The sequence below is a fragment of the Schistosoma haematobium genome, chromosome 2, assembly GCF_000699445.3.
Source record: "Schistosoma haematobium chromosome 2, whole genome shotgun sequence".
In the NCBI taxonomy this organism is placed as follows: domain Eukaryota; kingdom Metazoa; phylum Platyhelminthes; class Trematoda; order Strigeidida; family Schistosomatidae; genus Schistosoma; species Schistosoma haematobium.
Genome location: NC_067197.1, coordinates 21,934,617 through 21,950,549, shown reverse-complemented (window position 1 = coordinate 21,950,549; position 15,933 = coordinate 21,934,617). Strand labels below are relative to the sequence as shown.

At 35.8% G+C, this 15,933-nt stretch overlaps 1 protein-coding gene across 2 annotated transcripts; it reads right to left on the bottom strand.

Moving 5' to 3' along the window:
• Positions 1–425: 425 nt before the first annotated feature.
• On the bottom strand, positions 426–13,334 carry USP30_1 (Ubiquitin carboxyl-terminal hydrolase 30; the record flags this gene model as incomplete). 2 transcript variants are annotated; one of them, XM_012938185.2, is made up of 8 exons in its annotated part: positions 426–1,056; positions 2,017–2,518; positions 5,428–5,611; positions 6,266–6,391; positions 7,947–8,068; positions 9,149–9,316; positions 13,051–13,152; positions 13,186–13,207. In XM_012938185.2, 8 exons carry the CDS (start codon positions 13,205–13,207, stop codon positions 426–428), a joined length of 1,857 nt encoding a protein of 618 aa, XP_012793639.2. The 2 variants fall into 2 exon arrangements, with proteins under 2 accessions (XP_012793639.2, XP_051067805.1); XM_051214623.1 differs by having other exon boundaries at positions 2,017–5,611; positions 13,186–13,334.
• Positions 13,335–15,933: the final 2,599 nt, after the last annotated feature.

Here is a 15,933-nt window from a genome sequence, read left to right as displayed (position 1 = left end):
ATATCTGCATGACTAAAATGAGGCAGCTTCTATGTATTTTACTGACTACAGACTTTGGGTTTCAGGATGAGATGATAAAGGGTTTGTGATAATCGAAGCAATTGATTATAGTCAGTCTAAATGTACCGCACAAACTACAGTGAAGAGCGTTCCCAGAAAATAAGACATCTACGCAAATCTGCTGATGATAAAATAAAACGCCAACGATAATTTCCTACTACAAGATTTGTTGAAAAACTAGACGACTGAATATAAACACTGGCGTTATGAGTACCAACACGTTTTGAGCTGTATTCCGCAATGTTTAATCAGAAATAGACAACGGCAATAGGATTCAGTGACGATACTTATCCCGACAATATGAAGTTCGTCTTGAAACCGCTAATACAGAAAACACAAGTAAAAATACATCCTGGCATCGTTTCTCAAAAACTACGCCACTTAACCGTAAAATAAGTAGAAAAGAAAATACTATGGAAGTAGAACACATCACATGATTTATCATACATCTGAGATGCTGACGTATATAATGCATAAGATCTAATGATGTCTGCTATTGACGAGTTTCTAAAAACACACTGTTCGTCAATCGAAGCATCTGAGTCGCTCTCATCTTCGCTGTATATCTCCGAGTGACTCGTATCAGTATCTTCAATTGGTGATAGCGCAGGAGTGCTATGCTGTGTACGATGGTTGGTGCCGTTTGCAATAATCGCTGATTTTATTCCGAATTGCTGATCATCATATCCACGTAAACGTTCGTAAAATAACAAATAAGCAGGACTTGATTCCACGTGTTTGAACGGTACACGTATCACATGAGCATCGGAAGTCAGTATCCATGGCGAATTATGGGCATCAGGTGTGTTTGATATTCCTTTAAAATAGTTTGAAACATATTCGTACAAACTTGACAAAATATTAACTAACCAACACGACTTTTGTTGCACATGCAATACAGGTGTGTGCCATTTACGATACGTTATATAATGTCCACACTGATGAAATGCGCCTTCATGAACAATAACTGAACGGAGTATGTATGGTTTTGGACGACTGTAATATAAAGCAAAAATGATAATATAGTTTACTAGAAAATGGTGAGAAAACATATATAAGTAACTATAATCCAATGAACCGAACTATTGACTTGTGAGTTAGATTAAGAAGGGGGTAAGTACAACTTATGTTCATTTTATGATTTATGCACATTATATGAAGAAATGAAACTTATCAAAACAAATAGTATAAACGGCAACATATAGAAGAATAATACGTCACTTTTCTTCGTTGCCAACAGTGCTTAGGAACTTGGAAAACCGCTGGGTTCTAACCTTGTAGATCTCTGGCTATCAGCGGTTTACAAGATCTAGTAATAAAACTTCCAAATATTAGTTGCAACGAGTAGATTCATGAAATTACTTGACTTTTCACCATTCTTACGCTTAATTAACTTTATTTTAAAAAATACATAGTTCAAAACAGGGTAAAAATAACCCATGAATAAGCTTCGAGCAGACGAAAATTTGTACTAATTATCCCGTGGTTTGAAGACTGTATTTTTATTTGTCCGACCATAGGTTTAAGTTGGTTCAGAGAGCGTCTTTATCCCACATACTAAGTGCTACTCACCCTAGTATACGAAAGAAATAACATGACTGAGTCTCACTTGAGTATCGTCTTTATTGTACCGGGCACTCTTGTTTAAATAAGTAATCGATAACTTCACAAAATTATTTTCACGAGGTTATATGAACTATCTATAGTATAAAAATTACCCAAGTTCAGTACAGTAAATTAACTGGACTGCATCCCATTCTGTCACTCAAGAGTTGCCAGTCATATTTCCTAAGTAATGAATTATAACTACTTGAACTACTAAAACAAATGAATTGATACTTTGTATTGTCAGAATAAATAACAAATTTAACATTTCTGATAAGTTGAAAATGGGAAAAAATTACAAACTCTACTTCGAAAATAAATGACAAGACAAATAATTTACTGAAAACCTACTCCCTTCCTAATAATTCTGAAGTATTGGAAAGTAAACCTCCAGAGGGTTTGTCATGATATGGATTTACAGGCTGAGATAAAGCCTCAGTCTTTAAAATCCTACACGGTAACAAATAAGGCGCCATATTTAAAGACTCCGGAATATGTACATGTTCAGAACGCTTTGTAGCAATCCTGGTAGTTGAAAAATGATTTCCACCAAACTGACGAATATTATTCGATTCAGTGGATAAGCTAGCTATGTTTAACCAATCACTTCTTTGTATATACAAAACTAGGTATTTAGGAGTGTGTGTTATCCATTGTTCGCGTTGACAATAATTTAATGAACAGGATTTTGATGTCGAAGATTTCTGACATCTAGGGCACTTCATATCAGGTATAGGTTCGACAGTTGCCAACTGAGCATCAAGACATTCAATAAGATCTATCACTTCTGTAGACGTTTTGACATATGACTGTTGTAATCCTTTCACATTTGTCTTTACAATGCTGGGACTCCCTGATAAATAATGAAAACAAAGAATAAAACTAAACTCGGATGATATATATATATATATATATACAGAAAATCTGGAAAATTGGTATAACGTAGTACGCGGTTTAAAGTACTTAGTATTATTATATATATGGGAAGTTTGTAGAAACTTGTAATAAAAACCAATTAGAAAGACTATATTGAGACAGATGAGGCAATGCATCACTATCGAGATATATCGGAGTAAACTCATAAAATCCTTGTATTTAGTAATATTCCAAGCTGAAACAATTTGCTGAACCCAGCATATTGTGTATAACCGAGTTAAGAACTGTAAAATCAAGGACAATAGAAAACTGGATATAAATGACTTGATAAAGCACCGAGACGATTGCAAAAAAGATCATTAGGTCCCTCATTATCCGTCTGATTTGTGCGATGAATCGCAAGCTAAACAGATGAGTTTTTACATACAGCAAAATTAATAACCCAATTGTACCCACAATAGACTAGTTTTCTTATGACGATAAGTCAGAGTAAACCGACAAACACTTTTCTCGAACATTTTTAGTGAACGAAATGAAAGCGCTTACCTTAAATCCAAAAGGACAATAGTAAAAACAAACATCCGCGTAAAAAGAAAGAGAATAAAATCTGGAAAGTTAGTATAAGGTAGTACGCGGTTTAAAACACTTAGTATTATTATTCACGATCTCTTAAACAAAAGTAATCATCATGGTAAAGAGAACAAGTATTTCTAAGTATGAATAAAATACAAACACAATCATTAATATGAATAACAATAAGAAACTGAACATTTTTCAGTTAATCAGTAATTATAAAATCTTATTAAAAGAGGATTAAATAATCCTATGTTACGTAAATATTAATAGTAATGGTTGGATGATAATATCAATCATAAACACTGTCCCTGAATGAAGGAATGGCGAATTTCTCACATCGACTAATTGACAACGTCAAAAGTGATAAATGCACATATTGATGAATGGTTTTTATACGAAAAAAACATGAATTGCAAAATTAATTTTAATGATACTGAACTCATCTAAGACATGAAGCACAAAATACACAATGACAGTGTACTTGCTATTTGTCCATAGGAAAGTTGGAGTGCAAAACTGAAATATGACGAAAACTATATTCACATCCAGAAAGACTCATGTGACTCAAACTAATACAAAAACGTTCAAGTTATCCGATTGTTGATATTCAGAATAAAACTTCAACCAGTTTTTGTTTGAATATATAAGTATCAACGTGATAATTCAAACCCTGACCAATAATGTTTATACAATATACCTCTTAAACAAGTTAACAGTCAGTTGAACTCGGTAGTGCAGTGAATAATGCATTGAAGTTTGAAGCCATAAGTACAACGTTCGATTTGCAACATGAAGATCGCACGAAAATTAACGGTACGTATAACTCCGCCTGTAGCTCTTCCAGAGTTACTGCCGGTCCCAAGCCCCGGTAAAGGAGGAGGGTTGGGCATAGGGTTACCGTCCCCATCCCGTAGAAAACTAACTCGCTAAAAAAACGCTTACCAGAAAAAATTAGTCAAACTATCTAAACTCTTGGTATTGTTTTGCTTGAATCTCCCCATTGATGTTTTAGGACTGAAATTGATCAGTCTTATTGGCATATGTGCACACTGTGCGTATGCCTCGATATCGCCTTAATTCACAGGCTTTTATAAGCAAAGATGGATAGTGGTTAGCAGTGGAATCTAGGATGCGCGTTTCGTCCTGTTTGGGACTCGTCAGCTGGATGTACCTGCATCTCAGAATTGATGTTCACTCTGGGAGTCGAACTCAGTACCGTTCGCTTCAAACGCCAACGCGTTATCCACTTAGCTACTGAGTCCTGATAGTCACTTGCTTGTGCAATGGAGAAGATTGTCAATATTATCCGGAACTCATATGACGGACTACAGTGCAAGGTCGTGCATGGAGGACATCTGACAGATGCATTCCAAGTAAGGACCGGAGTCAGACAAGGCTGTCTACTCTCTCCCTTCCTCTTTCTTCCGGTGGTCGACTGGATTTTGAAGGCCTCGACATCTGAGGGAAAACGCGGAATACAATGGACAGCTCCGAATCAATTAAGCGATTTGGACTTCGCAGATGACCTGGCCCTCCTATCGCATACACATGAACAAATGCAGATAAAGACAGCCGGTGTAGCAGCAGTCTCTGCATCAGTAGGCCTCAGCATACACAAGGGGAAAGCCAAGGTCCTCAAATTCAAAGCGGAGAACAGCAATCCAATCACTCTTGATGGCGAAACTCTGAAAGATGTAGAATCCTCCACATACCTGGGAAGCATCACCGATGAACAAGGAGGATCAGATGCAGACGTAAAGTCGAGGGTTGGCAAAGTAAGGGCAGCATTCCTACAGTTGAAGAACATATGGAACATATGGTTTGGGTTACATCTATATGCTAGTGATCATATTCCATTTGTAATTGAATTCAAAATAATCATATTTACATGCTCTATTTTAAAAAGCCTTATTATTGGTGTTAATCCTAGTCGCATCACTTATATAGTTAGTAAATTTCTCACACAAATACAGAGTATAGATTGACAGTGATTATGCACTTGTTTACATAGACAGAAATCATTAGTTTCAAGAAACATTGACACCTCAAATAAGAAGAGTAGAGAGAATCTCTAATTCATATATATATTTATATAAAATAAAGTTAACTAGTGATCATATCAAAGTAGTGAATTTTGATTTTCTTAAGTAACTGAGCCATCAGGTATTTTGGTATGAACTACACTCTATATGATACTATCCGGCTTTCCAAACAGAAACAGATGGAGCATGGTTCGAATTAGAGAGTTGCAGGCTGAAAATCTAATGCCATAACCACTGATACTGTGTTTACAAGTGAAAATTAACTTACTTAAAAATATGGTTAAACAAGCTTCCGGTTGAATGACCACTTTACTATGATAGTTGCAATAATTACATGTTACTCGGCTACTCACCAGAATTTGTTCAAACACATGAGTAGGAAATGCATCGCATAAAATTGCACGAAACTTTACACTTTCAATAGCAGAACAATGAGATCGACAGACAACTATCTTTGAAAATAAAATCAAAAGGAAGAAGATTTGTGAAACGATGACAAAAAATGGCTACAATTTGATGCTGAATATAATAAATAAAATTATCAGCATAGGATTGTGGAGATTGTCGGACTTTATTGAGATCACGAACCGACAAATCCTAGGCTACCTGGGTTCGAGCCCCGTGTGCGGGATCGTTCGTGCGCACTGCTGAGAAGTCCCATACTGGGACGAAATGACCGTCCAATGCTTTCAGGTTTTCAGTGATCTAACATCGATCAGTTCATGATCTCAATAAATAAAGAAATACATTGGAGCAAGATTAGCAATTACGCTTTTTGGTCAAAATGAAGCATCACTGAATTGAATAGATTAGAAATTTCACAGGTTGAAATCATGAGTCGATTGAAGTTAGAGCACCATGGAAAACCTGGAAGCACTGGACGACCGTTTCGTCCTAGTATGGGACTTCTCAGCAGTGTGCATCCACGATCCCGCACCACGCGGGGCTCGAACCAGGGACCTACTGGCTTCGCGCGCGAGCACTTAACCACTAGACCACTGAATTTAGAAATTTCCAGCTGAACTGCAACCATTAATTAGGTTTCCCATCGACAAAGAAAATTATTTACGTACTTTTATAAAAAAATAATAATTTCGTACACTTACTCGTCTGTGGTGAGGAAGATTAAAATTGAACAGATTACTTATTTTTCTAGCATATGTTTTGCTGGAAAAACCATTATCTTGACTACAAGCACGTTCCATGATAAAACCAAATAATTCATGAGCATCCTAAAATTAAAACACAAAGAAAACATATTTTATCCATCTAATATATGGTTTTAGTCAGCTTGTTAAGAGTTAAGTGTTAACGTCTAACTTGAATACAACATTTTCCTTAATCATACTTTGATTTTCACCATATATCTTTATGTTGATACTAATTCATTAAAACCATCGCTTCCCTTATTTTTTTAATCTAGCCCTTATATAAAATCTGTTTGTGAGTTAACATTATAAACCAAACATATCCAAACTATCTTCACAACGCGTTCACACTGAATAAGAACAAAGTAGTAGCCAGTTAATTAGTTACAACGCAATGATACACAAGTTACTAAAATCAATGAAAATATAAATATCCCAGTGAGTAGTAAAACAAACTGTACCACTTAAATAATAGCTTAACTAACTAAATCTAAACACAAACGCAATTGTAGTATTGACTAGTTTTTTTTCTACATGAAATACTGTTCTTATTAGCTACAACAGACAGCATACTTTCAAAAGCAAACAAAAATAACAGGTTAGCGACTAAAATGACCAGTTCTTAACGCAGAAACTGACATTTCGCATCATGTGTAACCAAAAAAAATGCAAAGTCAACTAAATCACCGAAAACAATTGCAGATAAGACTTTCTGCTCCGACAAATGAAGTTATAAATAAAGAATGAGAAAACGACTAAATTTTAGATTATAACTTGTGTTAAAATTAATAATATAAAAGCCTAATGGACTTAATCCTCTTTTTTATATCCATTTGTGTATATCTCTATAAATGCTCGTTCCCACAGATACGATGGCCTACGATTTCATGAGTTATACACCAAAAGCTATAATGATCCTTTTTCGACATTATTTCATTTAAATAGGAAAAACACCTATGTTTTATAAGGTTACTTGGATATTCTTTCGTCAGCGAATTAAGCGTTGTTCTAAAAGCATGATTACTGAATGGTTATGGGAGTGACTGCTGTTTTTAGCGAAATCTGTTTTATCCACTTAGCATAACACGATTAGTAGTATTATTTGTACAAAAGGTTACGGTTTAAGAGTCACTCGTCTTCTCCTTTCCTAAAAAACTGACACAAGACAGGACCACCTAAAATCAAATTTTTTTTCACTCTATGACTTGAAGACATAACAGTCAACAAATTTGGATTCGGCTTTCCTGAACCTAATCATTTACGAGCTCAATACCTCAGAGACGAAATCTACGACTACGATGCCTAACGATGCTTGTTCTACATTAACATACACATATTTAGTAACTGATAAAAAAACAAGTATGGAAGTCTAGTCATGATAACATTTATTAAATTCAAAGCAAAACGAAGCGCAGGGAAATTTTGAGTTACTTATTTCACTTAGTGACTAAGTGATAAAACTGGTCGAGAAATTTTAGTTGATCGTATTTAGACAAATCATGAGAACGACTAATAATTAGTGCAGTAACAAAAATTAGTACCCAGTATAGTGAATCTATGGATTAAATGAAAATTACCAAGCATGATGTATTAAAACTAAGATAAATGTAACATAAAAAGGGATAACACAACGACTAACCTGCTGTTCATGAATAGCCCAATTTTGTGTATTCACTATGTCATTAATTAACGCTTCATGATTCTTCTTTAGTAAACCACCCAAGTTATTCTCTGCAATATACTGAGAAGAACATTGCAGACCTGGCAAAATAAAGTTGGAACTTCAATTGTAAATTTATAGCTTAGCAAAATTGGTTACCGGATAAAAATATAACCCAAAGATATTCAGTAAATATATGATAAGAATTGATTCCGCTAAAAACTAACAATTCGTGTTGTTGATAGTCAAAGTAAAAATTTGTGTCGTCTATGATACTGCCTGACTGTATGTTAATTACAATTAGATTTGATTACCTCAGCTCCGAATACAGATGGCTTATTTTCTTATTAGCCCAAGTTAATTCAAAACATGTATCTTGTTCAAGAAATGTATCGGAGGGACTAAAGAAGATTGAACTAAGAGGGCAGCTATTTTACATTAATACGTTGACAATCGTCAGGACAGTAGGGTAAAAACTAGAATCTAGAAGTCACAAATAAATAAGGGGAGTGAGCTTTAGGTCCTGTCAAAAATTAAGGAGATTGACGGGTAATAAAGGAAACTTACATTTTCGTAAGTAAAATGACAAAGTGCTAATCGATATAAATTGCTTTTATCGTTTAATCATCTTTAAGAAAACATTCAGTTTGTATAGTTTATTAGACCACAACCACTCAGACTTTTCACAACCTGCAGAGGTTTAAACAAGGATTTGAGAAAATAAAAGTTTCCCCATGAATTATATTCAGGCTCAGTGTCATAGTTTACACTCTAGTTTACCTAAATACAAACTTGGGAATCACTTGGCTGATGAGACAAGCCAACAAGAAACTGCACTGGTCAAACAAACATGCTCATAGTTCATATTCTCCATGCGTACATAAAATGAAAAGGATATATCCATCACGAACTTTAATTGCTATTTTGTTGAAAAGATTATCTTGGGATATATTTAATTACAATTCTCACCATTTCGACGTGGCGAGCCATAATTGCTGACGAAGTCCTTACAAACTTAACCAATCACATATTTACTGACTTTATTAAGGATATGATATCTAAAGAAGAAAACATAATCAGTTTTGTTTTTTAAAACTCTTAATCACTGGTTTCTTAATACACCAAACGTGAATGACTGTGGGATCCAAAAAGTTAGAATGAGAACGAAATTGAACACTTACCCTTCAATAAACACAATAATCTATACATGAATTTGTCCGGCCTAATGTGGACACTGCGTTTTAGGAGACGAACAAGACTTGGATTCGCTGCCATTGCTTGCATCAATGCATTGAAATAGCATACATTTCTAGGATTTGGAAGCCCAACTGGCAAATCCGAGGCGTTTTCTATAAAGTATCACCAATTAAAAATATTCTCAATACATAAATTAAATTTAAAGACACAGAAAATCGGTGGCTTCTACAATAATATAGAGCTTAAGTATTTTTATTCAACGTGGCCACGAATTTCGACATACTGGCTATCGTTTCAGTAGATACTAGTAAAATCATGGTCACATCCCGGTTCAGTTCAAGTCTCTATGTCCGATCTATCTGCATATTACATCACAAAGCTTAAATACAAACAAATCAGAAGGAATCCAAGTATAATACAGTTATGTATTAATTGAAGTTGTCATATTACACAATGTCACAGCAGCGTTAGCTGACTGAAAATAGACCAACTTTATAACACAAATAGCGGCAAAGAAATGAAGATGTGTAAAAAAATTAAAGGATAGAGAGCATATGATGATAATATATCCCTGATTCAGGTGAAGTTAATTAGTGGACGTATCTGCACCATTGCAGATCAGTTTACCTGAGGATTCAAGGAAAAAATAGGATGCTCTTTACGTTGATCAAACCAACGAACTGTAACTTCAAAAAATAGGGCCGCGTCTTGGTCTAGATATGACTTTTTCCAGATTTATTTTTTACCTAGCATAGACTGTTTATGAGTTTTATAAGGGCGTAAAAGTTATTTTGCAACCCAAAAACCGATTTGTTGTGTTCGTTTACAAACATTCCCTCAAAGTTTGAGTAGCATACTCGTGAACTTTACCATCCACACTTGTTATCAAATATCGACGACCTTAAAGTAGCTTCTAGTAGCGATGACTATATTTTTATCTGTTAAGTGATGTAGAAAGGACATATGTACAGCATGATTTCCCATTGGTAAACAGACAGACGCTCTGCCTATACAACCTGTCAGAGAATAGAGAAAGCTACAATTGTTTGATCAATGAGTGATGACAAACATTATGTTCATCTAGTCCTTTTTAGTGATAATCGAAGTCAATCGATCAAGTTACGACGTATGCATCAGCTGGAGTGATTCGATGTCCCATGCATTATGTTGAAATATTAAGTGGTCGAAGGTAGTCAACAGGAGACGCTTCACAAAGGTTTCATGATACTTGGCACTCATCGGCAAGATGTACCTGTAATTTTGAGGGAATTGGTGTTTCCTGAAAGATTCGATCTTGTTACCTAGCTTCACAGTTTAAGGGGTTACCACTAAGATAATCAGACTTTGAGTGACCACCTGTAGGACTAAAACACCTACTACCTAACACTCTAATAAAGAGCATGCGATATCGAGCCACTTAGGCTAGTAGCTACGTTGCGATTTGATCGATCTAATTCAATCAGCACTAAAAAGGACTAGATAAACATGACAGTCACGACCCAGTGATCGCTTGTAAATATCTCAGCACCACAGGTAAGTTGCTAGCTGAGTAGCTTAATGACAGCATCTCAGATTGTGAAGATGGATGGTGTGGGTTAGAATTCCACATAGACGATCAATTTTCCTAAAAATTACAGGTGCTCTTCGCTGATTAGTGCCTAATAGCACGAAAGCCATGCAAAGCGTTCCTTATCAATTACCTCCAACCACCTAAAGCTCATATTTATATACGTTAAAACAGTCAAATAATAAAGATAATTTCTAAGTTAATAATAACATAGATGTCTTCTAGTCAAAATTCGTTTATTATTTAGCGATTCCCTTTTCAGAACAAATGGGAACAAATGGCGTATGAACCAATTGTTGATCACCGGCTTCCATGGGACTGCATCTCCTTACGATGCTCCACTGCCTTGTGGATCAGACCTTTGGGTCGAAGGCTCCGGGTGCGGCCCCCTAAGAAAACCACCTGTTTCGGTTCGGGCACCCGAGCAGTATCACAACCCTAACACAATTCAAATGAGATTTGTGTGGCTCATATGTATTTGGTGCCTCCTTGTACCAATATATATGTGTTCAAATAATAATACTAATAATTCTTTGTGTACTATTCCTTAATGTTTCTTCTGATCTTGTTTGCTATACATAAACCCCATAACAGTATCTAGTTGTTCTTTAATAGTAAACGCCATTGATGGATTAATGATAACATCTGTAAAGGAAGTTATTCTTACCTTGTAATACTATTAAAAATATTAACTAGCAACAGTGAAATGCTAGTCGATTATTGCAGTGACGATGAAAAACTAATTGGAAAGTGTATCTTTGCTATTTGGGGATGGTATGCTTGTGCGCATGATTTTAGCAAAACATTTGGGGTTGCAAAAACTGTATCGAGCGATGAGATGGTTAAGGAGCCTAACCTCTAAAAACTTTGTGGGATGTTCTGATCAGTGGAAACCTATATGGTCCAAGTGTGTCGTCGCAAGTGAATATTTTGAGATATATAAGACTTATTCACTCTGTTTGCAAAATAAGATCCATATGATTACATTTCATGTATTTGTTGAACAGACCGAGTAGTGTTAACAAGTTCTAGCCGCAGAAACCCAGTATTGCATACTCGAAAGTAAAATAGGACAGGTCTTTAACCAACTAACTGGTTGTATAGTGAATATATCCCTGGATGTATAGCAAACCAATCATATGTTTACTCCTAGTCTGAACACATTAACCAAACATTAGACGCGAAAACGTATGGTTTAGCAACCAAGGTATAAGGACGACAATAACGATTAAAACTACATATTCAGTAGATATCAAAGTAAAACTACATGAATATAGTGGACGAATAAGCCGACGAATAGCGAAAGATCCAGTTGAAATACTAAGAAAAAGGCAGTAAATATTAGAAGAGAAAAATTAGCATTCAACCACTTGACAGTTTGTGAGTCACTATATTCTATTTCATAAGCCGCAAAATGTCTTGAGCTTGATAGGGCGCCAAAAGTAACGCCCCTCAAATAAGAAGCAGTGAGAACGTATAATAATAATGTGGTTCAATTTTTCGTAGCCCCAAATGTGACTCCAATTTGATCGTAAGTTGTTTGTTATCGAAATATACATATCGCCAGTCCTGTGTATAATCATAGACTTAACTCGAGTTGGTGTATAAAGGAACTAAATAAGTCAAATACAAGAATGAATTTCGAATACGTGTATTTCATACAATCGTTGATCAGAACAGACAATCAGAAAGACGGTGTGAAGAGAAGAGAGCGAAGCGAAATGACGCGCGGTGGAAGAGTGTGAGCCAACTCGACTTAACCAAGTGAAACTCGATATTTGTAGTCAGATAAAAATGAGTTACAGAAATGTGATGAGTAAGATAGGAAATGCACACACACACGCTCATATAGAAACGGTCAGCGTTGTTAAGTGAATAATTAACAAGGTCGAATTGTAGCTTGAGGAGAATGAGTAAGTTGGTTTGTTCAGAAGCTAGAATAAGCTATGTGAGCTCGAAATAGGACCATCAACTACAAATTATCAATGACAGATTTGCGTTGGGTTTCGTGACACTGTTTGTGAGAGGGATAATAACACTACTTTGAAGGCTTTGAACTCGCTATCTGCTGGCCGGAAAATCTGGTGGATCCGCTAAAAGCTAACTGCAAGTGGTTCATCAATATCAAGTAGTCGATCTAGGACACACTAAGAGACTTTCTGGTAATCGATTATCAAATTTACTGTTTAAAGTTGAATGTTTCAGAGCGCGTGTGAAAAAAAAACGAACCCAATGATACGGAGAATTTAGAATCAATCACCAAGCACTTCAAAAATTTAGGTAATAAGACGTATAAACAACAAAAGATCAAGCTCTTACGGCAATATACTTTCTTGTTTTCTCGTCGATATAACAAGAATATAGCACCAGAGACTACAGCACCTCCAATAACCACCACTAGCGAATCACAAACTTGTTTGGCTAAATTATATTATATTTTGAATACACATATACCTGTAAAACCAGTAGATTTCATTCTCAACCAGTCCGTACCGAAGACTCTCGAATAGTTGCCATTTTAGTGCGACTTTTGGATGACCTTCATCTAGTCTGGACGGGTGAATTTATCCGCAACGCAACCATGTAAACTTAATGTATCGTCCAGTATAATGACGGTCATATGTGCGTTCAAGTAACCACAGATTTTGTTATTTCATAATGTATTTTTAATTAAATAACTAGATTATGCTTTTAATTTTGCTCTGATTGTAACTCTTATTCTCCACGTCTGACTGCGTTACACTGTACGTTCATTGCATGCTGGGATGATATCCCAAGTCATAGTGAGCTTAATCACATAGTTGATTGTTTCCAGATAGAACGTCAGTGCATGATGTTACAGTCTACAGTATACAGTCTCAGAAGATGAGTGTTCTGTGTCTCAATTAAATGTAACTGGCTGTGGATAAATGTTAAGAATCTTTTTGACAACTGGGACTTTTAGTTTATCAGACACTAACTCTGCTTTTATGTCTTCCTGTTAAATTAGACGCAGATGCATGGGAATACTTAAATGGGAGCAAAATAATAAAAGTATTGCGATACGGCACTAAGCCTATGTGATGCTTTGCACAAGTAATAATATCTGACCTGATCTAATATTCATGAACTCAAGGTAAATCACAACTGCATAAATTCTTTGCTAGAAAACATGTAGTTTGGTTATTTGTCTATTCCACATTTCTGACTAAATTTATTACTATTTTTCCATTTAGAATGCAACAGGAGCGAGTCTTCACAGATCCTAAGAACTGTTTCGCCCCTAGAACTATGGCCCTATGAAACTTTACGGGAGACCCAATTAACAGCAGATTATAAAAAGGATGCTGAACTTCCATTTTAGTCTCAGAACCACTTCTAGTACTTTTTGAGTTACTTCTTTTACCCTTTCGTTCGGAAAAAAACAACAAAGACTGAAGCTTAACATTACCAATGAAACTTTTAAACGAGAACTTCGTTTAAATTTTTGTTTGATATTCGATTCTTAATGAAAGTTCCCGAATAAATTTTTAAATCTAATGCTACTTTGTTTTACCTACTTAATTGTTGCAAGAAACTTGCGATACACGAGCCTCGAAGCACCTAGTTGATATGTAATAAATTTAAGTGATTTAGTACATATCCTCTTCATTTTCTTGGGAAACCTACAGACTCGAGTCCTCTCATAACTTATTCTAACCACCATGAGTTTTTACAGCGGCTGATGGATGGATACGCGGTACACATCCTAACCGTACCTGCGTCTAATCTCATAGCTCCTTATTCAAATGCCATATGATAAGCAAGCAATGCCCCTACCCGCACTAATGAAACACTAGTAACTCAATGGCAACCTGTATGGTGCCTTACATTGATCTACGCACTAGCTTAGCTCTTTAGTGAGAATATTACTACAGTTCTGCTCAAAATCCCATAAACCCCACTACCTACATCAAAACAAATAAGTCTGTATTTGCTGCACATAGCAATTTTATTTTTCTGAAGTAAGATATAACAGTTAGAATTGGAGTAAAATGGCAGTATACAGCAAATGCACGTGGTAAATGTCTTCGTCGATCAACTGAAATAGAGAGTACGGATATTAGCTTAACAGGCTTATTTAGAAAGACTATTGTCTACTTTGAACTTTCTGCGTGAGAAATTTATACTGGAACTACGAATAATGTAGTAATCTAGTCTCCCAGCGCGTACGAAGCACTCAAACTGGAAGACAGTTGTCCAAAAATAATTCGAATATAAAGGTGAGAATTTGCAGATACTTTTCATCGTAAGGGTGAACATATTAGGTACCGGTTGACATCATGCCGTAAAAAAACACAAATTTGCGAGTGGTGAAATATGATCTATAAAAAAGTGAGCTTAATGACAGTTAATTACCGTTTTGCTACCTGACCATGACCCTTCGGCTTCCTTTTATGGCTAAAACAACAAACAGACAGTACACACTGATAGTAGATTTCCGGCTTTGTAATGTTAAGCTTGCTTTAACACACGACGTAATGAATAGAACCCCTCTGTTACTGCTATATGGCATATTTTTTATAACAAACCCTCTGCAATAGATTGGTAGCATCTGTGACTTCGTCTATGGTTGCCGGAAGTCTGGGTCCTTTTGAAAACAATACTAATATCCCCTACTGCTTGGCACTCGGTATTAGTTTGACTCGTTGGTGGGATAGTGTTGTCCATAGTACTGAAGAAAATTGAAAACCGGAAATTGTTTCCTTTCATTTTGCCGATAACATCATAAAGGACAGTTAAGAACAAACATGCGGGCAGTTAATCACAGGTGGCAGCAACAATTATTCTAGCTAAGAAAACGAGCTTCGGCTTTGGATATTTAGAAAACAAGTCAAAACAGAACCGATAAGACTAGCCAGCTTGGCTAAAGAAATACACTGACTTCAGTAGCAGCAACCAAAACCCAGCAAACAAAGCAAAATGAGGAAAAATTTTCCTCCAACATTCAAAGTATTACATTAACTTCTGCATTTTAGCATACTGAAACATTAAATTCTGTAGCTACATGAAAGAAATAGCTGAAAAAAGCACGGAACGAAAAAAGCCAACAGCCAATGCTTACAAAGATGGAGGATATAATAATTCCCACCTCATTCTGATTGGTTGCTAAGCTGAATGCCACATTTACGAAATTGAATTGCATTTAAAAGCACCAGTCTGGACAACACTTTGAAGTGTTTG